The 24844-nt window shown below is 35.8% G+C and overlaps 1 protein-coding gene across 26 annotated transcripts in view; it reads right to left on the reverse strand.

Moving 5' to 3' along the window:
• The window catches only part of BAZ2B (bromodomain adjacent to zinc finger domain 2B), a 432513-nt gene that overhangs the window by 16952 nt on the left and 390717 nt on the right, over positions 1–24844 (reverse strand). For 19 of the 26 annotated variants that reach the window (XM_032286284.1, XM_032286303.1, XM_032286295.1 and 16 more), the window contains 7 exons: positions 21838–22487; positions 21137–21410; positions 20807–20962; positions 19599–19759; positions 9624–9934; positions 9100–9235; positions 4717–4863 (listed from right to left, as the gene is read on the reverse strand). In XM_032286284.1, coding sequence (XP_032142175.1) covers positions 4717–4863; positions 9100–9235; positions 9624–9934; positions 19599–19759; positions 20807–20962; positions 21137–21410; positions 21838–22487 — 1835 coding nt within the window. The remainder of the gene's footprint in view (positions 1–4716; positions 4864–9099; positions 9236–9623; positions 9935–19598; positions 19760–20806; positions 20963–21136; positions 21411–21837; positions 22488–24844) is intronic. The other 7 variants (XM_032286291.1, XM_032286302.1, XM_032286300.1 and 4 more) reach the window with 3 other exon arrangements.

Raw genomic sequence — 24844 nt, forward strand, 5'->3', positions numbered from 1 at the left:
TATCAGCACTTTGGAGGCCAACAAGAAGGTCAGGAATTTGAGACCAGCTTGGCCAACATGGTGAAACCCCATCTTTATCAACAATACAAAAATTAGCCGGGTGTCGTGGTGCATGTATGTATTCCCAGCTACTCAGGAGGCTGAGGCACGAGAATCACCTGAACCCGGGAGGCCAAGGTTTCAGTGAGCTGAGATCACCCCACTGCACTCCAGCCTGGGTAACAGAATGAGACTCTGTTTCAAAAAAAAAGAAGGAAGGAAAGAAAATATGAAATTGAAATCAAAGAATCAAAAGACGTGATTTTTTAATAAAAGACAAAAAAATGATGTGTGTCAGCTGATCTAATTAGATAGTACACACACACATACTTTAAAAGCAAACTTTTTATCTAGTTACTCTGTTAACCTGATTACTTTGCTCTTGGGCAGAGCATTCCCCAACCCTCATCACATTTTCTTGGCTAGAGTACAAATTCGAAGTGGAACTTCAGTGGGTCTTATGCAAAACTTATCAGATTTCATGAACAATGGCACAAATCTTTTATGTTTATATATTCTTATAAGTCACGAACTGGTGGCTCATAAGCTCCAAACAGGTCACAGAATGTACTATTTGCTTCATATAATGCTTGTAAAAATTCTGAATTTGTTACCAATACTTAATATTTGGAAAGACATAAAAATCCACAGTTCCAACTGCCCTTGAATATATGGGTTCTGGAACATGGGGCCCACATTCCCACATGACAACAATTGGGTAGAGTTGAGCTTTGAATTAAATTTAAATAGGGACATGACTCTCCTGTTTGCCACAGTGTCCCCCTAGGGGGTCCAATGAACTCTTTCATGTTACTTACTTGGCTTTTGTAGGCACTGAAGTTTGAAATGTCTAATATGTGAGTTTGTGTGTGTTATGCATGTGTGTGTTTATAAATGTGTATTAATACAATTGGCCCTGCACGTTCCACATCTGTGGGTTCAAACAACCACAGATAGAAAATATAAAACAAAGGCCGGGTACAATGGCTCATGCCTGTAATCCCAGTACTTTGGGAGGCTAAGGTGGGTGGATCACTTAAGATTAGGAGCTTGAGACCATTCTGGCCGACATGGTGAAACATCATCCCTACTAAAAATACAAAAATTAGTTGGGTGTTGTGGTGCATGCCTGTAGTCCCAGCTACTCAGGAGGCTGAGGCAAGAGAATCACTTGAATCCAGGAGGTGGAGGTTGCAGCAGTTGGCTGAGATCGTGCCACTGCACTCCAGCCTGGGCGACAGAATGAGACTCTGTCTTAACAACAAAATACCGGGGAAAAAAAAAAACATTCTTTTAAAAAAAAAAAAAAAAAAAAAAAAAAAAAAGAAAGAAAATATAAAACAAAAAATCCAACCCCCTATAACAAAACAATAAAAATAATAAAAACCAATATAGTATAACAACTATTTGCATAGTTGTTACATTTTATTAGGTATTATAAATAATCTAGAGATGATTTGAAGGATGGGAGGATGTGTGTAGGTTATATGCAAATAATATTCCATTTTATATAAGGAACTTGAGCATCTGTGGATTCTGATATCCATGGTGATGCTGGAGCTAATCCCCTGCAGATATTGAGGGATAGCTATGTTGTATGTATATGTACACACACACACACACACATACGTCTTTTTGATTCTGTGATCCTGTGATCACATACGTATATACATACACACACACACACACACACGTAGAGTAAAAATAGTTAATCAGGATGATGTATCCAGAAAAAGCCACTTGAGAGCAAGGTGTATGTATAGTATAAATGTCTTAAAATAATTACAAATTAACTATAAGAAACATCTAGTTCACTACATTTAAAAAACAAAAAAAGCAGAGGCTTGGAAAGCTGTATTCACAGTGAAGGGCTCGAATGAGATTATAGATTATGTCTCCAAGTCTACTCCTTAAATGATAGATAGCTAGGATACTAATTTAAGAAAATTTATTGAAGACAAAATGTCCAATGACCTACCAGGTGATACTCCCAAGACTTCAAACACTTATCTGTTATTAATTCACCGAGTATTAGAGAAACTCTCTATGACTTGACAGTTATGAAGCTAAAAGATAATTTTATGTACAATAAGAGATAATTTTGTGTACAGTGAAGATCGCTGCTAAGTTATATTTAACTATGTATGACAAAAATGATCAATAGAATAATCAAAATAAAAAAAGATTATTAGTGAATATGATGTCATGTAAGACCACTTGCTATCTAGTGAAATATAGCCTAAACATAGTAAGTATTAAAATAAACACATAACTATAACATTATAAAAACTTTCACATGTATGACCTTATTTGTTCTTCACAAATCCCCACAAAGCAGATACTATCCTATTTTACAGATGATAACCCTGAGGGAAAGACAGCACTCCAATGTTTACAGATCAGGGAGGTAGGGAAAAATCATCGAAGGAGACTTGAGAAGAAGAAAATACTGGAAAGAAAACCAGGTGAGTATGGTATCCTGGAAGTCAAGTGAAAAATCATTGTTTCAAGGAGGAAAGAGTGTTCAGCTCTAGCAAATGTAATAGGTTGGATGACACAGGCACTGATCACTGGAGTGAGAAATGTGAATGCTATTTGTGGCCACAATAAGAACATTTTTGGAGAAGCTGTGGAGGTGAAAATCTACAGTGAGTTCAAGAGTGAATCAGGGCTGAGTGTGGTGACTCACATTTGTAATCCCAGGCTTCAGAGGCTGTGTTGTGAGGATCAATTAAGCACAGGAATTTGAGGCCAGCCTGGGCAACACAGTGAGACCCTGTCTCCACAAAATTAAAAAAAATTAGCCAAGCATGGTGGTACAGGTCTGCAGTCCCTGTTGCTTGGGAGGCTGAGGTGAGAGGATCACTTGAGTGTGGGAGAATCAAGACTGCAGTAAACGGTGATAGTGTCTCTGCATTCCAGCCTAGGTAACAAATGAAGACCCTGTCTTAAAAAACAAACAAACAAACAAACAAACAAAGAGTGAACCAGAGGAGAGGTATTAGATAGAATCAGAACAAAAAATTTTCCAAGTGTTTTTCTGTAGATGGAAGGAAAAAATGGAGGAACTGGATCAAGGGAGAAGTGAGGAAAGAAGAGGGCTTTTGCTTAGTGTTCTTAGGATGGGAAAGATAGCAGCATATCAGCAGGCTGAAGAGAGGAACCCAGTGGAGAAGAAGAAATTGATGATGCAGTAGAAGGGAGAACTGCTGGAATAATATCCCCAAGGAGGTAAGAAGGGATGGGATCTGAGGCACAAGTGGGAAAACTGGTTTAGTCAGGAGTTCATGGCAACAGCAGAGAAGGTAAAGTACGTGAGCCTAGATGCAGAAGGACAGCAGATGTGGTGGCAAGACGTTGTGATATTTTCTTCTCATGGCTTCCATTTTCTCAGCTGAATGACAGTAAGCTGAGAATGAAGATGGAGGAGACAGAGCTAAATTCTTGACATTATTAAAGGCCCTCTAACACCATAAGTTTAATTATTTATTTACTTACATTTATTTATTTTGAGATGGAATCTCACTATGTCATTCAGGCTGGAGTGCAGTGGCATCATCTGGGTTCCCTGCAACCTCCACCTCCAAGGTTCAAGTGATTCTCCTACCTCAGCCTCCCAAGTAGTTGGGACTACAGGCATGCGTCACCACTAATTTTTGCCCAGCTATAATTTTGTATTTTTAGTAGAGATAGGGTTTTGCCATGTTTGCCAGGCTGGTCTTGATCTTCTGGCCTCAAGTGATGTGCTTGCCTCGGTCTCCCAAAGTGCTTGGATTACATGCACGAGCCAACATCCCCGGGCCTTAATGCCTTGAATTTAAAGGCTGAGTATTCCACAGCTATATTCAGATACAAAAGTATAGGTGCTAGAGAAATCAGAGTTGTTATTAACCACAATAATGGTTTTACCAAGTTGGGTAGGAGGAGGCACAGGACCTAATGGTGGAAGCAATGATTGGGATAATGGGATAATGACACATAAGACAGATTAGGAGGAAAGAGAGGACATGAAGGGGGAGAGCAACAGTGAAAAGTCTTAAGTCAAACTGACAGTCCTGGTGAGATCAAAGGATTGCTGGAGTTGAAGTGCTACAGGGAGTGAACTGGAAGGAAAAGAGGAGGTGGACAGATGGGTGTCTGAAGTGAGTTTATGGAAAGGCAGTAGTTAATAATTAGGTTAAGAGATTATTAATAATCAGGTTACTGTTAATAATTAGGTTAAGAGATTAAACATGGGAGAGAATTAGTGAGGTAGAGAATACCTAGAAGAGTCTGCCTTCAAAATATAAACCCCATAAAAGTCTGCATTTTGATCTAGTAATTAAAATGTTTAGTTTGGAGCTGGGCACAGTGGCTTACATTTGTAATTCCAGTGACTTGGCAGGCTGAGGTAGGAGGATTGCTTGAGGACAGGTATGAGACCACTCTAGGCAACATAGCAATACTATCTCTCTCAAAAAAAAAAAAAAAAAAAAAAAAAAAAAAAAAAAAATTAGCTGGCTGCAGTGCACACCTGTAGTCTCAGCTACAAAATTAAGGCCAGAGGATTGCTTGAGCCCAGGAATTTTAGGCTGTAGCGGGTTATGATCATACCACTGCACTCCAGCCTGGGCAACTGAGACTGTATTAAAAAAATAAAAAAATAAAATAAAACGTTTAGTTTTAGATCAGTCTTACCTTAGCAATGCAAGCTGGACAAAACCAGTCTCCATCTGGGATTGTTGTAATCTTGGGTCTATGGCAGTATGTATGACAGCCTTTGTCACAACCATCACAAAGAAGAAGCAGTTCTTCATTATCTCCCTTTCGACAGATTTGGCAGTACTATAATACATGAAAAATCATTTAAAATTAACCCTCTGCTATGAATAATAGTTATTGGGATGTTAAACACACCATAATTCCTATTTTATATTAGTGATGAACATTCATTCCGCTTGCTAACAAATATACAGTAGCCATACACATCTATGTATCTTTCGTTACACAGATATGGACCACATGACGGGTGAGCAGTTCTATTGGGGTAAATGCACATTTCAAGTACACTGCAAAGAACAAAGCTAGAGGCAGGATGCCTGCACACACTTCAGAAGCATGTACACATTAACATATGAAATAATTAACATGACATTAGAGCACATAAAGCAATGAATAGCTTTAATACATGGTGTTTTATTTGTTTAATGTGCTTCATCTTTTGCTTATCTTAGAGCCTCCTCATGATATCCTGAGAAAGAAATAAGAGTTAGAGTAATTTTTAGAATCAAAATTAGCAAAGTTGTATTAGTATAATTAAGTATAATAAAAAGATAACCCTAGATTTTTGACTAATTCATCTATGTTTTGTGATAGATGGGAACATGTGTTCAAACCAGGAAACTTTGAAACTCAACCCAAATCAAACATGTGTCACAAGTGCAGAAAAGGGATTCTACAAAATAGTTTCTAAAGAAAAAAAGATACATTGAAGAAATTAAGAGGTCATCATTTATTTTTTAGAATTAAAAATAAAACTGTTTTCTACTGAAAATTTTCTAATAAAATTAAAAACTTTAAATCTGCAAAGAGAAGACTTCCATGTTCACATATTCTGTATATTAAGTTTTGCAAAGGAAAGAAGAAAAGTTAGACAAGTAAAAACTTTCAAGATGGCTTTAAAAAATGGTAAGCACTAACATTATTTTTTTGACATTTAGTTCATATTCCAGTCACAAAAGAAAATGTCCTGCAATCAATATTTTTAAAAATGAAAACATTTAACAAGAAATCATTTAAACTACTTTAAAGTTAGGTATTTATATGCTCTTAAAAACAAAATAGAGTAACTGTTCAAACTTACTTTAATTTTCAATGCAACATTTTATCTTAGTCTGGGAAAGTATAAAATGGTCTTCTGATCTAACTTAGTATGTATATCAATTATAGTTTTAGAATCTTATCTAAACAGCAGATACGCACTATTCAAGTTAACAAATATTTATCAAATGTATATATTATATATTTCATATTAAAATTGGCATGGTTACCAAGAGCAAAAGCAGCAGAGTTTAACATTCCAACAATCAGTATCTATTCTATGACCTTTTCTAACATCACCATCACTGAATACCTTAAGGCGGTGTTATTTCTCCATACTTGAATTACATCGTTACAACTTCTATTGTGAAAATATTCACTGAGAGATAACAATTGCAAGGTTATATTTATATCCCTATAACAACACAATTTAAAAAGCAGTTTCATGAATGTAAGTAAATACTCATTGTTTTCTCTACTAGGCAACTAAAAATACTACAAGGTCTGTCTTACATTTCATACTTAGGATTTAAAAATAAAATTATTTTCTGATACTTTTAAAGAAAGGGTGACAGATATCAAACTCATAACAATTTTAAAAAATTACAGTAACAGCTCACAGTGTTATGGTAAATATATTAATATTTGGTTTTAATTCCTTTGCTGCTACAGTAAAAAGCAGTGGATGCTGCCTATTGTTTAATGACAATATAAAGCATACTGTGGGTAGAGAATTATCTGGAGGCAAATTATAACAACTCCCTCTTTTTCTTGGTAAGCTTGGTTTTTGTTCAACAGGGTATTTCTAAAGATATTGAGCACTTTAATATTTTGTTAGGAATTACTATGAGAATTATTATAGGCACTGTTACGTCCTAAAGGTTATAAAGTGCTTCTTAATCTTTGAATATGAAACACTGCCTTCTTTTCAAGGTAGTTTCACAGTTAAAAAAATGTATTATTAAGCATTTGAAAAATGAAATGAAGATTGTGAGAGATGGAGCTAAATGATAATAAGTGTATATGAAGAACAGGGAAAGGTGAATGGATCTGCAAAAATGGAAATAAAGCTTTACATTGCAGAATTTAAATACCTCAATATAAAAGCAGGTTTTGATACAAGTTTTAGGTTTCTGTGTATAAGTTTATAATAAAACTGAACACATCATGATGATTGCTTTGATGTAGATGAGAAAAAAATATAACTACAAATTTCATTTTGATCTAGGACTTAATCTTTTTTTTTTCAATGTTATTTACAGACAAGGTCTCATTATGTTGCCCAGACTATAGTGCAGTGGCTATTCTCAAGCGTGATTATCGCACACTACAGCCTTGAACTCTTGGGCTCAAGCGATCAGCCTGCCTTGGCTTCTGGAGTAGCTGGGACTACTGGCATGCACCACCATACCTGGCAAGAACTCAGTTTCAGTCTCTCTCTCTCTTTTTAAAAAAAATCATTATTGTCTAGATCTTACCAAATATACTGTCTAAGGTGACTTTAAAGTTGGTTTCAATAATAATTTTTAGAAGAAAAAAAATCTGTACCTGGTAAAAATGCTATTAAATGAATCGAACAGTGCTTTAAAATTTAGAGTAAATTCCGGGCCAAGTGCAGTGGGTCATACCTGTAATCCCAGCACTTTGGGAGGCCAAGGCAGGTGGGTGGATCATTTGAGTTCAGGAGTTTGAGACCAGCCTGGCCAACATGGTGAAACACTGTCTACTGAAAATACAAAAATTAGCTGGGCATGGTGGTGCATGCCTGTAATTCCAGCTGCTCAGTAGGCTGAGGCAGGAGAATCACTTGAACCCAGGAGAACAAGGTAGCAGAGAGCTGAAATTGTGCTACTGCATTCCAGCCTCGGCAACAGAGACTCCGTCTCAAAAAAAAAAAAAAAATTATTGTAAATTCCAATCTGAATTGAGAAAGACCTGTATTGGAGCACATTGTGAAATGCAGATTCATTATTTCATACATATTTTAGGAAACAGTGAAAAACCATAGAAGAAACATAATTTATTTGTGTGGAATTAATAAGGACTTGAGTAGTTGAAGCATAAAGGTAAAAATGAAACAAAGAATGCTCAGTTATTTAACAATCACTTCTTCAGGAAAACAACTATTTTAAGTAAAGGAATTTCACCTTTAGTCCTTCATGAAAAGGAATCTCAAATGTTTACATTTTAAAGCTAGTCTGTCATTCAAAAGTAAATGGTGGTCAGGTGCAGTGACTCATGCCTGTAATCTCAGCACTTTGGGAGGCCTAGGCAGGTGGATCACCTGAAGTCAGGAGTTTGAGACCAGCTGTGCCAACATGGTAAAACCCCATCTCTTCTAAAAATACAAAAATTAGCTGGGCATGGTGGCGGGTGCCTGTAATCCCAACTACTCAGGAGGCTGAGGCAGGAGAATCACTTGAACCCAGTAGGCGGAGGTTGCAGTGAGCTGAGATTATGCCACTGCATTCCAGCCTCAGTGACAGAGCAAGACTCTGTCTCAAAAAAGAGAAAAAAAAGTAAATGTTAAAGTAATTCCTAAAAGACTACATATAATAGATACTTCTATATATGATATATAAAAGAGACAAGAGGGACACTTGTACATGATTTAAAATAAATATTTCTCTGGAAAACATGAATTATGGCTCTTTATTTTGAACACACAGCATTTTGGTGCCTGGTACAAAATAGAGATTTACTACATGATAAGCTAATTGGGCTTATAGAAAGGTGAAAAACCAGTTTTAATTAGTAGAGGAAAGACTAAAGGATCTACTATTCATGTTAACCACATCCGACGCCAAACACATAAACTAATAGTTCCCTGCTTATTTTGTATGTACTTATCTAAGTGCTCCTTAGAATTAAAAAATGAAAATTGATAGAAAAAGATGTTTTAGCAATGCAGTAATATAGCAGGTAATGTTAACAATGGAACTGTTTACAAGAATGAAACGGCCTTCAAGATTTAGATTAACAACTATTATGCTGACGGAATATAGGAGACAACTTCAGTTAGAGTTATAAACAATATTCAAAGGAGGCAGAAGCAAGATTTTAACAAATAAAAGATAACACATTTGAAAGCTTCCTTCAGTAAGGAGGAAAGTATTAAAAATCTTTTAGAATTAGAAAAACTCTCAAGTATAGCATACATTATTATGACAATAGGTAATGTACAATTAAGAAAGATCTGGAGGTTGGAAGAAACAGGACAAAGTAAATTAGTTATAGTATTTCTTAAATAAAAACACTTACAACTTTCATAATTGATTTTTCCCATGCTATTGATTTCTGTAATTGCTGAATGCACAGAGCTACCTGTGCAGCACTGCGAGCTTCTGATAATGCCCTTCTCCATACCCTGAGCCCTGGAGCAATATCCTCTTCAATTCTGCATTGAAATATAGAAAAATTAAGTAGGTCATGTCCACACTTATGATTACTGAATGTGAAACAATCATCACACTGAAAGCCAAGCAATGACAAAAACATGTAACAGCCAATAAGTATAAGGTTTAAGCAACTAAATTTGATGTAGTGCACAGACTGTGGCTACGTGCCTCAAAGCTTAGTCACAACCAGGTAAATGTAAGATCACTTTGCAGGATTATCAACGCACATAACAAAAAAAAAAAAAGTTTTTACAAAGCACCATGCAAATAGCATGATCCATATGGATCACAGACATACAAGAAGATACATAGATAACAGGCAATAGAAAATAGGCTCCAATTAGCAAAGAAGCACAATAATTTTTCAAGTTAATCTCAATAACCTACCCGTCACCATCACCACTAATGGATGGTGCAGGAGCAGGGACAGTAACTGTGCCCACATTATCCAGTTTGATCTGAATGGTGGTACTTAAGGGGCTCTTCAGATACCTTCTTTCAATGTTCCGCTCCAAATCAGCCAGCCTGGTTACAGCTATATCTAGGGGGTTGTCACTCTTCCGTTCCAGTGCATGTGCACTGTTTTCTTCTTCGCCAGTAAATTCTCCATCACGCTCCTTGCACAATTTAGTAAATGACTTATGTTCAAAATATACCAAGTCCTCCCTTTCTGATGCAGGCTCTGGACACATCCAACCCTATATATCAAGAGAATACTGTTATTATGATTTCCTCTTAAAATGCCAGATGGGTGAATTACCTTTACTTAAAATACAGTATTGGATACTGGCAGATCTCAAGGATCTTTACTAAAAGCTTTTACACCTGTGTTTCCTAAAACTAGATAGAAATAAGAATAAAAAATTAAAAGAAATAGTTGTAAGAAAAATCTGAAAAATAAAATTTATAAACTTTTGCTATTATGAAAGGTATGAAAAAAATCAGCAAAATATTTTGTAAGATTTTAGGCTAGGCCAGGCGCGGTGGCTCAAGCCTGTAATCCCAGCACGTTGGGAGGCCGAGGTGGGTGGATCACGAGGTCAAGAGATCGAGACCATCCTGGCCAACATGGTGAAACCCCGTCTCTACTAAAAATACAAAACATTAGCTGGGCTTGGTGGTGCGTGCCTGTAATCCCAGCTACTCAGGAGGCTGAGGCAGGCTCCTTGTCCTGACCCCAGGGGGCGGAGGTTGCGGTGAGCCGAGATCCCGCCATTGCACTCCAGCCTGGGTAACAAGAGTGAAACTCCGTCTCAAAAAAAAAAAAAAAAAAGATTTTAGGCTAAAATGCTTATCAGTTTCATGGGCTCACTTAAATGGAAATGTCTGGGTAGCCTCTGAGCTTTGCTCTTCCCTTCTGTTTTCATCCTTCCACTATTCTTCTGTACAGGTCCTTCTGTGTTCAACATTTTTCCTTTGACTGCAGAGGCTTCGTATATGCTATTACCTTTATTGCTTTTCCGTGCTCCCCTTCATCTAGTTAATGCCACTCATTTTGTAGCTCTCATGTTAAGATTCACTTCAACATGAAAGGATCCCCGATAGAAATCCTTTCCTGACCTCTTTCAGGAGCTAAGTCCCTCTCTGACAGGTTCTCAAGACCATGCTCCTTAGCCTTGTGATAAATGCAATTTTATACTAGTGTAATTATTTGATGAATACTTTTCTACTTCTAAATTCCATGAGGGCAGGGACTATGTCTGCTTTTACTCATTTATCTCCAGTACAGTGCCGGCAAACAATGGGCACTCAATACATATATCTTGATTGTAGCTTAAAATCCTTCAAAGATTTCCTATTCTTTAGCAAATGTTTGCCATAGCATTCAAGTACCTCAATCTATCCCCTTTGATGTTCCCATTCACAAACCTTATGTTGCAGTTAAATTCTATAACTTGCTATTCCACAAACACAGGATAAGCTTCCCAATCCTTGCACTCTGTGCATGCTATTCCCACTTCCTAGTATGATATTCCCTAGTCTCTGACTGTCCAAACCATACTCATTTTCTTAAGTTACATTTAAACTTCTACATGAAATCTTCCAAGATCTCTTCCATATCTCTGCCAGAAGTCAGTATTCTTTTTCTAAATTAATGCATTACTCTGTTCTCAACAATCAGTTACTAGATTCTGCATATGTATACATCTTATCTCCCTATTACATGACAAGCTTTCTGATGGTAGGAATAACATTTTATCCAATTTTTGGTGTCCACTGCCTGAGATGAAATAGGTATTAAATAAATGCATATTAAATAAGAAACAATAAACGTAAACAACTCTTCAGATATAATTATTTTATCTTATATACTAGGATCAGTTCTTCCCCTTTAACTCAGTAGAATATTTATATTTAGAAAGGAAGGATGGACTCTAAAACAGTGGCACAGATGCAAGCTGGCTTCACTTCCTGCCCCCACTGACCCCCTGACCCTGCCGCCAACCACCTAGAAAACTAAAACCAAACATAAGGCACTGAGATGATCACCAGCGATATCCTAAAATTGAAACATGAGGATGAGACAGTTCCTGGGGCAAGAGAGAAGTGAAAAATCTCTGAGCAGATGGTAAGAGAATTAAACTTCCACATCCACAATGCCTCTCTACCCTCATTCTGCTGGGTACTAAGCACACAGAAAATTTCCCCCCAACTCACAATTTCTACACTGAAAAAAGCAAGATCAAGGTAGACAATCAACTTATCCACTATGAAAAACAGTGTGACAGTTCCTCAAAAATCTAAAAATATAACCACCATATGATCTAGCAATTCCATTAGTGGATATACAGAGAAAATAATGAAAATCAATATATGGAAGAGATATTCGTACTCCCATATTTACTGCAGCAATATTCACAATAGTTAAAATACGGAATCAACCTAAATGCTCATCAACAGATGAACGAATTAAAAAATGCACTATGTTTACAGGACAGAATATTATTTAGTCATAAAGAAGAATGAAATCCTGTCATTTGCAACAACATGTATGGAACTGGAGGACATTATGCTGGGTGAAATAAGCCAGATACAGAAAGACAAATTATCATATGTTCTCACTCATATGTGAGAACTAAAAAAGCTACTTTACTCTAGAATGTAGAGAGTAGATTGGTGGTTACTAGAGGCTGAGAAGGGTAGGAAGAGAGGGAGATTCAGAGAAATTGATTAATGGGTACAAATACATGGTTTGATAGAAAAAAATAGGAAAATATATAAAGACAATTTGACAAAATCAGGAAAACAATTCATGATTTGAATGAGAAAAATCGAAAAAGAAACAGATATAAAAAAGAACCAAACAGAAGTTCTAGAGCTAAATAATTCAATGAATAAAATAAGAAATACAAGACTAGACCAAAAATACAGACTAGACCAAGGAGAAGAAAGAATTTCTGAACCCGAAGACATGTCTTTTGAAATAACACAGGCAGGCCAAGGGGGGATAAAAAAGAAACAAAGGAACACAAAGAAAAAGGAAAAAAGAAAGAAAAAGCCTATAGGATTTATGGGACACCATTAAGCAAACACATATTCTTGTGGGTGTTACAGAAGGTAAAGAGAAAAGGTGAGGAAAACAAATTTAATGAAATAATAGCAGAAAACTTCCCATGTCTTGGGAGAAAGATGAAAATTCAGGTCTAGGAAGCTCAAAGAATCCCAAGAAATTCAACGCAAACAGATCCTCTCTGAGGCACATTATAGTCAGCCTATAAGAAGTCAAAAGACAAAGAATTCTGAAAACATTAAGAGAAAACTGTCAAGTCACATATAAGGAAATCTCCATTAGACTAACAGAAGATTTCTCAGCAGAGAGAGAATGGGATGATATATTCAAAGTAGTGAGAGAAAAAACCCTGCCAGCCAAGAATTTTATACCCAGCAAAGCTAGCTTTCGGAAATGAAGGAGGAAAAAAGTCTTACAGACTGAGGGAAACTGAAGGAATTCATCACCACTAGGCTGGACCTGTAAGAAATGCTCAAGTAGTCTTATGTCTGAAAGTACAAAGATGATAATCACCATCATGAAAAAATACTATAGAACTCTCTGGGAAAGCTAATACATAAAGGAGAAAGAGAAAGAAAGAAAATTATTACACACATAATCTTAAAAAGCCTGATGATAAACAGTATCCCTATAGAAAAAAACCCAGCCAAAACAATATGCAATAAGCAAGGAAGTAAGGAACAAAAGATTGTGGAAAACAATTGAAAAGCCATCAGTAAATTGATAGGAGTAAGCACTCACCTATCAGTAGTAACCCTGAACGTAAATTAATTAAATTTCCCATTTAAAAGACATAGACTGGCTGGCTGGATTAAAAAAAAAAAAAACAATGCCCAACTATATGCTGCCTAGAAGAAACTCCCCTCACCTGTAAGAGATATGAAGACTGAAAGTGAATGGATGGATAGAAATATCTCATGCAAATGAAAACCAGAAGTGCATAGGAATAGGTATGCTTACATCAGATTAAAAAAAAAAAAACCCTTCAAGTTAAAAGCTATAAAAAGAGGCAAAGAAGGACATTATATAACAAAGGGATCAATTCAACAAGAGAATATAATAATTATAAATATATATGCACTCAATACCAGAGCACTCAGATATATAAAGCAAATATTATTAGATCCAAATGTAGAGGTAGATCCTAATATTATAATGGCTGGAGATTTCTCCATTCCACTCTCAGTACTGGATAGATTTTCTAGACAGAAAATCAACAAAGAAACATCGAATTCAATCTGCACCATAGACCAAATGTACACTTATAGAACATTTCATCCACCAGCTGCAGAATACACGTTCATTTCATCAGCACATGGAACATATGCCAGGACTGACCATACGTTAAGTCTCAAATCTCAAAAAATTTAAAAAATTTGAAATCATATCAAGTATTTTTTCTGACTACATGGAAAAAAACTACAACAACAAGAGGAACATTTAAAACTACACAAATACATGAAACTTAAACAACATGGTCCTGAACAACCAATGGTAAAGGAAGAAATTAAGAATGAAATTTTAAAATTTCTTGAAATACATGAAAATATAAACACAACATTCCAAAACATATGGGACACAGCAAAAGCAGTCTTAAGAGGCAAGTTTATATCAATAAATGCCTACATCAATAAAGTAGAAAGATTTCAAGTAAACAATCTAGCAATGCCCTTCAAGGAACTAGAAATGTAAGAACAAACCAAACCCAAAGTTAGTAGAAGGAAAGAAACAATAAGGATCAAAGCAGAAATAAACAAAATTGAGACAAAAATACAAAAGATCAATGAAACAAAAAGCTACTTTTCCTAACAATAAAATACTTAGGAATGCAGCCAACCAGGGTGGTGAAAGATCTCTACAATGAGAATTACATAACACTGCTCGAAGAAATCAGAGATGACACAGATGGAAAAACATCCCATGCCTATAGATAGGAAGAATCAATATCATTAAAATGGCCATACTGCCCAAAGCAATTTACAGATTCAATGCTATTCCTATCAAATGACCAATGACATTCTTCACAGAACTAGAAAAAACTATTTAAAAATTCGTATAGAACCAAAAAAGAGCCCAAACAGCCATGGAAACTCTGCCTCCTGGGCTCAAGCCTTTCTCCAACCTCAACCTGTCAAGTAGCTGGGACTACAGGCACGTACCACCATACCCAGCTAATTTTTGTATTTTTTTGTAGAGATGGAGTTTTGTCATGTTGCCCGGGCTGGTCTCAAACTCCTGAGCTCAAGTGATCTTCTCACCTCAGCCTCCCAAAGTTCTAGGGTTACAGGCATGAGCCAATGTGTCCGGCCTTGGCAGCATTTTGATACATGAACAACAAATTTTTGCTGAAGAAGAAATCAAGAAGGCAATCCCATTTACAATAGATAACAAACAAACAAACAAAAACTAAAACAAAAACCCAACTCTAGGAGTGAATTTTAACCAAAGAAGTGAAAGACCTCTACAAGGAAAACTATAAAACACTGATGAAAAAAACTGGAGAGGATAAGAGGATACAACCATGCTTATGGATCAGAAGAATCAATATTGTTAAAATGACAATACTACCTAATGGAATCTACAGATTCAACACAATCCCTATCAAAACACTAATGACATTCTTCACAGCAATAAAGAAAAAATATTAAACTTTGTGTGGAATTACAAAAGACTCTGAATAGCTAAAGCAATCCTGTGCAACAAGAACAAAGCTGGAGTTACCAGACTACCATGGCCTCAAAATAAAACTACAAAGCTGTAGTAACCAGAACAGCATGGTACTGGCATAAAAATGGACACATAGACCAATGGAATAGAATAGAAAACCCAGAATGCCGGGCATGGTGGCTCACACTTGTAATCTCAGCACTTTGTGAGGCTGAGGTGGGCAGATCATGAGGTTAGGAGATCAAGGCTATCCTGGCCACGGTGAAACCTGTCTTTATTAAAATACAAAAATTAGCCGGGTATGGTGGTGCATGCCTGTAACCCCAGCTACTCAGGAGGCTGAGGCAGGAGAATTGCTTGAACCTGGGAGGTGGAGGTTGCAGTGAGCTGAGATCACACCATTGCACTACAGTCTGAGCAACACAGTGAGACTCTGTCTCAAAAAAAAACCCCAGAAATTAATCCGCAACTCTACAACCCATCTGCTTTTTAACAAAGGTGCCAAGAATGCTCATTGTGAAAATAGTCTCTTCAATAAATGGTGCTAGGAAAACTGGATATCCATATGCAGAGGAATGAAACTAGATCCCCATCTCTTATCCTATACAAAAATCAACTCAAATAGATGAAAGACCTAATGGAAGATCCCAAATGATAAAACTACTAGAAGAAATAGGACATTGGTCTGGGAAAACATTTGATATATAAAACCTCAAAAGCACAGGTAACAGAAGCAAAAATAAACAAATGTGATTATATTAAATGAAAAAACTTCTGTACAGCAAAGGAAAAATTCAAGAGTGAAAAGAAAACCCACAGAATGGGATAAAACATTTGCAAATAATTCATCTGCAAGGAGATGAATATCCAGGATATACAAGGAACTCAAACATCTTAACAGCAGAGAAACAATCTGATTAAAAATGGGCAAGTGATCTAAACAGACATTTCACAAAAGAAGACATATACGTGGCCTACAAATATATGTAAAAATGCCCAACATCACTATTCATCAGGGAAATGCAAATTAAAACCACAATGAGATATTATCTCACCCCAGTTAGAATGGCTATTATCAAAAAGAAAAAAAAAATGAGATGCTGGTAAGAATGCATAGAAAAGGGAACTCTTACATACTGTTGGTGGGAATATAAACTAGTACAGCCACTGTGGAGAACAGTATGTAGGTTCCTCAAGAAACTATGAATAGAACTATCACATGATCCAGCAACCTACTACTGGGAATTTATCCAAAGGAAAAGAAAATTGTTGTAATGAAGAGACATGTTTACTGCAGCACTATTCAAAATAGTTAAAATACAGAATGAATCCAGGTGTTCAACAACAGATGAATGGATAAAGAAAATGTGGCATATATATACAACAGAATATGATACAACCATAAAAAGAATGAAATATCCTGTCATTAGAGGCAACATGGATGGAACTGGAGGACATTATTTTAAGTGAAATAAGCCAGGCACACACAAAGTTAAACACTGTATGTTCTCACTCATGTGGAAGCTTAAAAGAAAAGCTGATCTCCTAGAAGTAAAAAGTAGAGCAGAGGATATTAGAGACTGGGAAAAATAGGGGTAGGGAGGCATAAAGAGAGATTTGTTAAAGAATACAAAATTACTGGTAGGTAGATAGAAGTTCTAGTGCTCTATACTGTAGGATGACTATAGTTAATAATATGTTTTTTCAAATAGCTAGAGGAGGATATTGAGTATTCTTAACAGAAAAAAAATGGTAGATGTTTGAGATAATAAATATGCTAATTACTCTGATCTGATCACTATACGTTATATGTACCAAAACATTACCATGTACTCCATGATACTGTACATTATTATTTATGAATTTAAAACAATTTATAAAGCAAATTTTACTTATCTTCGCTACTGAGAACACAGCCAAGAACATTGAGCAGCCAGCAATGTGATAAGGTCAATGGAGCAAAATCTGAGTATGTCACCAGGAAAATGTTTCAGGCCCACAGTCTGATTTTACACATAATTTCTAAAAGGCTGATGATATACTTTCCCAACCAACAGTCAATTAGAATTGGCAAATGAGATGGGAAAAAGCTGGAGGAAAATAAGGCTTGTGGAACCAATTAAATTTAAACCAGCAAGTAGCAACAACTGACAAACTGAGAGGACAACCACAGACTACAGAAAGCAGATGTAACAGTTTTAAAAGCAAAGCACAGGCCGGGCGCGGTGGCTCAAGCCTGTAATCCCAGCACTTTGGGAGGCCGAGGCGGGTGGATCATGAGGTCAAGAGATCGAGACCATCCTGGTCAACATGGTGAAACCCTGTCTCTACTAAAAATACAAAAAATTAGCTGGGCACGGTGGTGTGTGCCTGTAATCCCAGCTACTCAGGAGGCTGAGGCAGGAGAATTGCCTTGAACCCAGGAGGCGGAGGTTGCGATGAGCCGAGATCGCGCCATTGCACTCCAGCCTGGGTAACAAGAGTGAAACGCCGTCTCAAGAAAAAAAAAAAAAAAAAGCAAAACACATTTAGGTTAGGGGCAAAACCTCTTCTCCTTTCCTGAGGGAATTATTGTCTAATAATTGGTCTTCAAACTGAAGCTCCTGTGTCACCAGGATAATTTAAATTAGTCATTATTTTCCGTTTAAGAAGGCGGTGACATGTGTAATATAAGTATTCCAAAAACATGTTAAAAAATTATAGCACTAAATGGAGTAATTTTCATTTCTCCAGAAAATAAAATAGTGTGAAAGGGTTCATTTGTTGAAGATGCTAGATAGATGAGAATACATGAGGCACTTTTACACTGTATTCTAGTACCAGGGGGAGAAGACACATAGTTTACTAGCACAATAGTTTCAGCAAATAATAAATTTTTGCTTCTCAAGATTGGTATTACGTTCATCACAAGAAAGGGATATTTTATTAGCTCTGGAAAACTACATTTTTTGAGATCTTCAAAAGTGTCCAAATGCCTATGTTAAACTAATTATAAAGCAAAATCTCAATTATTGAAAAGAACAGCATTATGCCATAAATTTCTCATTCTGAATAAAGCATGGCATTTCAAATCAGATTACATGGAAATTAAATTTTCTAAATCTTTAAAACCTTAGCAGTTTCTGGCCAGGCATGGTGGCTGACGTCTGTAAGCTCAGCATTTTGGGAAGCCAAAGTGGGTGGATCACTTGAGGTCAGGAGTTTGAGATCAGCCTGGCCAATGTAGCAAAACCCCTTCTCTACTAAAAATACAAAAGTTAGCGGGGCATGGTGACATGTACCTTGGAAGCCTGAGGCAGGAGAATTGCTTGAAACTGGAGGTGAAGGTTGCAGTGAGCCAAGATCACGCCACTGTACTCTGGCCTGGGTGCTAAAGTGAGACTCCATCTCAAAAAAAAAAAAAAAAAAACAAACAAAAAAAAACCCACCAAAACCCAAAACAGAACCTTAGCAGGTTCTAAACCTTTCATGCTTTTAAGGAGACCTTTATACCCTCCCTCTTTACATGACCAAAAATTCTTCCACAAGGGTAAAGTTTTCCTTTTGTGTGTCCACTGGAAGCCAGTTCTGATCATTATCCATGATATGAAAATGCCCAGACGATAGATGAATGAATGAATGAATAAATAAATAAAAACTTTACATATATATGTAGGGTATGTGTGCATGTGTCACTGTATCTATAACATATATTTGGATATATCTATACTGGTCTCCAAATTAAATTATATAGTGTAAAAGTCTGACATATACCATGGCTTGTATATAAGGAATTTCATGGCTCTATATGAAACACTACAATAGGAGTTTGATAAGATTTGTACTAGATCATCACATTCATCTCAGTGAAACTGGAATTCTGCTGGTAGTAAAGAATTGAGCATCAGAAATAATACTTCTGAATATCATTAAGGAGGCAGAAAGATTACTAAAAAGAACATGGGGTCTGGAGTCAGACTTCATTTAAATGCACATTTAGGCACTTACTATATGACCATTGGCACATTACTTACTCTGAACCTGGTTCCTTACCAGATGGAGGATATTAATCCAGGATTGTTTTCAGAATTAACTAAGATAAAGTAAAAACATTTAGCACATTAACTAGCATATATTAGGCATGTAATACATATTAGTTACCTTCTATTATCCTAAAAACAGATTTTTTTCCAAGTCGATTTTACCTTCACTTGTAAACTTGCTGATGCAACTCTTCTTTCTAGATCTTCTACCTGTTGAAGGACACTCAAATCCATTTCCATTGCTTGTTCTTCTACTGACCAGTTCTCCACAATATCTCGAGTTACTTGGTTTTCTTCATTTTCATTCAGTTCAATAATAGCAACTACATTTTAAAATAAATTAATTAAAAAATCCACTTATTAAGATTTTCCCCTCAGAGATTTCTTCCAGAAAGTGAATAAAATTCTAAGGGGACCATGTACATCTAACTTGACATACACAAATGCACTGTGTATGTACAGGCAGCTTACTCTTAAGAGTAGAAACACCATAAAAAACACAAAACAGTATGTCTGCAGGTGCAAAAAATTACAAGACAGTGAGTATCAATTTAAAAAATATAAATAGTTCGTTGAGTGAAACAGAAAAAAAATAGTAGTGAATTAAGATATCATTTATTTCTAGATACCTGTGGGAGACTGGTTCTAGGACACCGCCAACCCCCATGAACACCAAAGCCTATAGATGCTCACATCCCTTATAGAAGATGGTGTTGGCCAGGAGTGGTGGCTCACGCCCATAATCTTAGCACTTTGGGAAGCTGAGGCGAGAGGATCACTTGAGGCCAGGAGTTCAAGACGAGCATGGGTAACATAGTGAGACCCTGTCTCTACAAAAAATTTAAAAAAAAGAAACAAAAAAAAAAAACTTGCTGGATGTGGTGGCATGTGCCTGTAGTCCCAGCTACTCAGAAGGTTGAGGCAGGAGGATTGCTTGAGCTCAGGACTTCAAAGCTGCAATCAGCTATGACTGCACCACTGTTCTCTAGCCTAGGTGACAGAGTGAGACTCTCTTACAAAAAAAAAAAAAAAAAAAAAAAGGTATAGTATTTGCATGTAACCTACATACATCCTCCTGTATGCTTTTATTTCTAGGTTACTAACAGTACCTATGACAATGTAGATGCTATGGAAATAGTTGTTATACTATATTATTTAGGGAAGAATGATAAGGAAAAAAAGTCTGTACATGTTCAGTACAGATACATCCATCTTTCTTTTCTTTGAGTCTGTTTGATCTGCAGTTGGCTGAAACTACAGATGTGGAGCTCACAAATATAAAGGACCAGTAGGTTATGCTAAAATATGCTTTAGAATAAAATAATTCTTATAACTAAGCAAGAAAGCTGAAATCTCTTTTAGGTACATACCATCCTTATTCTTGATGCAGGCTTGAGTAATATAATCCAAATGTTTCTGAATTTGTTTTTGTAATGCCTTTTCTCTTATTCCTCTGAGATGCAGCACTTTGAGCAAAGCTTTTAGGTCCTCTGGGTCAATAATTCTCCACCAACCAAACTGCATTTCTAAGTCAAGACAAATAAGTAGACCTTTTACAAATATTTTGAATAGGAAATGACACTATGGAAATACAAAGATTTATTAACTACATATAGAGCCATTAAATATTCAGTTATAATTTAGGAATCCATAATACTGAAATTGAGTTAAGTGGCTATAAACCATCCCAATGTACCTACCTTCTGGAATAGGTTTTGGACTAGGAAAATCTACTGGTTTTGCTACTTCAACAGCTGCAGGTTGAGCTGAAGAGGGCTTTTCATTCTGTGGTACTGGAGATTCACTTTTACTTGAAGCAACATTGGAAGTCAAGAATGAATTACTATTTCCTTCTGATAGCCCTAACCCTGAGCCTAGACTAGGTAGAGATGACGTAAATGGAATATTAGAAGTAAGCACACCAGTGGGCCACCCACAAAACTGAAGTCCCATCATAGATACTCCACCTTTCACCTGCAAAAAGAAAACATATATTAATAAAAAGTAGATTACTCTAAGAAGTTAGGAAAAATGTTTAGAATATGAAATTATTTTCAAAATTCTGAAAAATATTCTTTCATTTATTATAATTAGAGGAAAATGAAATATATTAGCAATAAAAATGTTAAATTCCATGTTCTTATTTGTTCCCCAAAGTAATTTCCCTTTCAGATATACTGTTACACTAATAATTTAAAAAGTAATTAAAGACGACTTAGACCAAGGTTAGAAATCAGTAGTTCTAATGAACCTTGGTGACAGAAACTCTGAGTTGCTTCAGTTTTCATACTGTAGCAGGAATATTTTCACTATTTGAGTGATCCCCCCTTAAGCAAAATCTCCATGGGGTCAAAGATTACATAAAGCAATACCAAAATGAGTTACAGTTAGCAGTACCAACCTGAAGGGGTGATAAAGCAAATGGATTTAAGCCAACAGGGTTCTGAGCAGATGATCCAAGAGGAGCTGGGGCAGGTGAAGGTGACTTCGATGGTGGCTGAGACTGAGGAGTCACCAAAGAAGCAGTTGACATATCAGCATGAGTAAGTGAAGTGTCATCACAAGGTGTTCGTGGCAAAAGACTGAACCATTGTCTATTCTTTTCAGTCAGCGTTTTTAGTAACTGGTCATTGGGGAGAGGACTATAGAACTTCCCTGGACCACTTGAACCACTGTTAGACAGATTATTAGAGTCTGCCTTTTCCACATTGCTATGCGTTGCTGTTGACTGGATGCTGCCCAATGGATGTTTTCCACTGTTCTGATAAGACAATGTGCACCCATTTGCACTAACATTTGGTTTAGGAGTCATAACGTCTGACTCAGGAGGCATCTTAGCTACTTCCAAAAGCTTGCTCAATTTGGAAAAAGAGCCAGGTTTCTGAAGGAATAGATTTGTGTTATCTTTTTCTTTAAGATCTTCCTTTTGTTCACAGTGATCTGTATTTGAACAATTTAAAGTATCCCCAGAAGTCTCAAACATTTCTTCTTTGATCTGGACACTTTCTGCCATTTTTAGTTTTTCTCTTTCTTTTGCAATTTCTTCTAGTCCTACAAAATCAAAAAGCATTATGAAGACCAGTTACTTCAGATCAAACCAATACTGTAAATAAATGTCATTACTGTTTATCAAATTATATGCATAAATACTTAAACTTTTTAGATTACCTAATACTCCCTATATTTTCCTTTTTTGTAGATTATAGCTCTCACTCACTGGAAAATTAACATATATTTGTTATAAAAAATTAAAATCTGACAATACTAAAAGTACAAAAAATATTAAAAGCTCTACTACACAGCAAAAATTACCCTTAATATTTTTGTATTAAACCTCTAGGAGTGCTCTATATGATACATACACACTTAAATCCATATAATTAAAAAAAGAAATTCTACTAAATATATAATATTCTAAACTCCTACAGCATTTTATTGAATAATACCCTGTAAACACCTTGACATGTCGATAAACATATAACTTCATTATAAATTTTAATGGCTACAGAATGAAATATAACTATATCATTTATTAAACTATCAATCTTCTACTGATATATAATAGATCCCAATTATTCACTATTATAAACTGTGCTGTAAATAATGAATGACTTTTTGTCTATATTTTTAGACTTGTTCCCCCGATTTACTTCCTTAAAATAAATTCCTAGAAAAATTGTCAAACTGCCCTCTAGAAAACTTGGATCAATATATACTCACATTAAAGTACCTGAGGGCATCTGTGTGCCAACACCCTCTATGAAACTCGATGCTATCAATAATTTGTCTTTAACAATATTTGAGAGGTGAAAATCTAGATTACATTATTTCTGGTCATTAGAAGGCTGATATCTTCTCCCCATAATATTAATTGATGTTAATGTTATTATAAGAATTTTTAAAAACTTGTGCATTTAATGTTAAATCTAACCTTATTTTATTAAGAACACATTATTCTTTCAAGGAACTTTTAAAAAGTAGTAAGATGACAAGAATAATGTATATTATTAATGTTGAACTAACTTTCAGCACCCATTTATATATGGTAGTTTCTACTAGTTTGACACTTATTGATCCTTATCAGCCTTGCCTGTCAGACACACTACTTGCTCCTATTATACACTTGTATGTTCTCTTTGTCTTCATAAGTGCTATATCTTTCCAATTAGATTGTGAGCTCTTTGTGGATGGGGACAGGTTAACTGATTCTTTTGCATCTCGTTTTGCTCAAGTGATTTCCCTATGTCAGCCTCCTGAGTAACTGAGATCACTGGTGCACACCACATTCAGCCATATAATAAATGATTTTTAGTAGAGACAAGGTCTTGCTATGTTGTCCAGGCTGGTTATGAATTCCTGGGCTCAAGCAATCCTGCCTCAGTCTCCCAAAGTGCTAGGATTACAGGCAAGAGCCGCTGAGCCTGGTCTTATTTTGCCTCTCCACAGCACTTAGTACAAGAGACAGTACAGGTGCAAATAAACACGATGAATAAATAGTCTGAGTTTTTCCCTTATTTTAATAAATGGTAAAATAAAAAGAAATCTATACCTGTTATTTATAAGTTCATAGCACATAGAATATAGGAGATGTATGTTCCTTTATTATTTCGTTTACAGATCTATTAATCTATATATATCATATGCAAATCATATATATTAGTGAATGTATGATTAATATATGCGTATATGATTAATACATATTAATATTAATCATACGTATTCACTAATATATCACATATATTAATAGATCTATTAATGAAATAATAAAAAACTTCAGAACAAAATAAACTAAATGAAAAATTATCCCTACTTCCCACTGCTCTGCAATGACCACAAATAATAGTACAAAGTACAACTGCTATTTATGTAACATTTTGTAGTTCTTTTAGATCCATTATCTGACATGATCCTTATTACAACCAAAGAATTTATATAGAGCTTATTAATATTCTTTTGCAGAAAGGAAAATCAGGCTCCAGAGAGGTTATGTAGAAAAGCCTGGATGGAAAGGGAGGTCTATTATGTAAATTTGATCAATGTTATTTAATCTCAGAGGCTTAAAATTAAAACAAACAGACAAACAAAAAAAGAACGGTCTCATAAGCTATTCTTATAAACCTTATAAATAAATAATTTATTTACTTATTTAAATCTTAAAGTATTTTAAGTGTGCCTGCGATATAGAAAGTACTATCCTTCTGACATTACATAATGGTAAAAAGATCAATGCAACAAGAAGAGCTAACGATCCTAAATATATACGCAACCAATACAGGAGCACCCAGATACATAAGGGAAGTTCTTAATGACTTACAAAGAGACTTAGACTCCCACACAATAATAGTGGGAGACTTTAACACCCCATTGTCAATATTAGACAGATCAACCAGACAGAAAATTAACAAGGA

This window comes from Sapajus apella, unplaced genomic scaffold (assembly GCF_009761245.1).
Source record: "Sapajus apella isolate SASKATOON/1434 unplaced genomic scaffold, GSC_monkey_1.0 scaffold18, whole genome shotgun sequence".
Classification (NCBI taxonomy): Eukaryota; Metazoa; Chordata; class Mammalia; order Primates; family Cebidae; genus Sapajus; species Sapajus apella.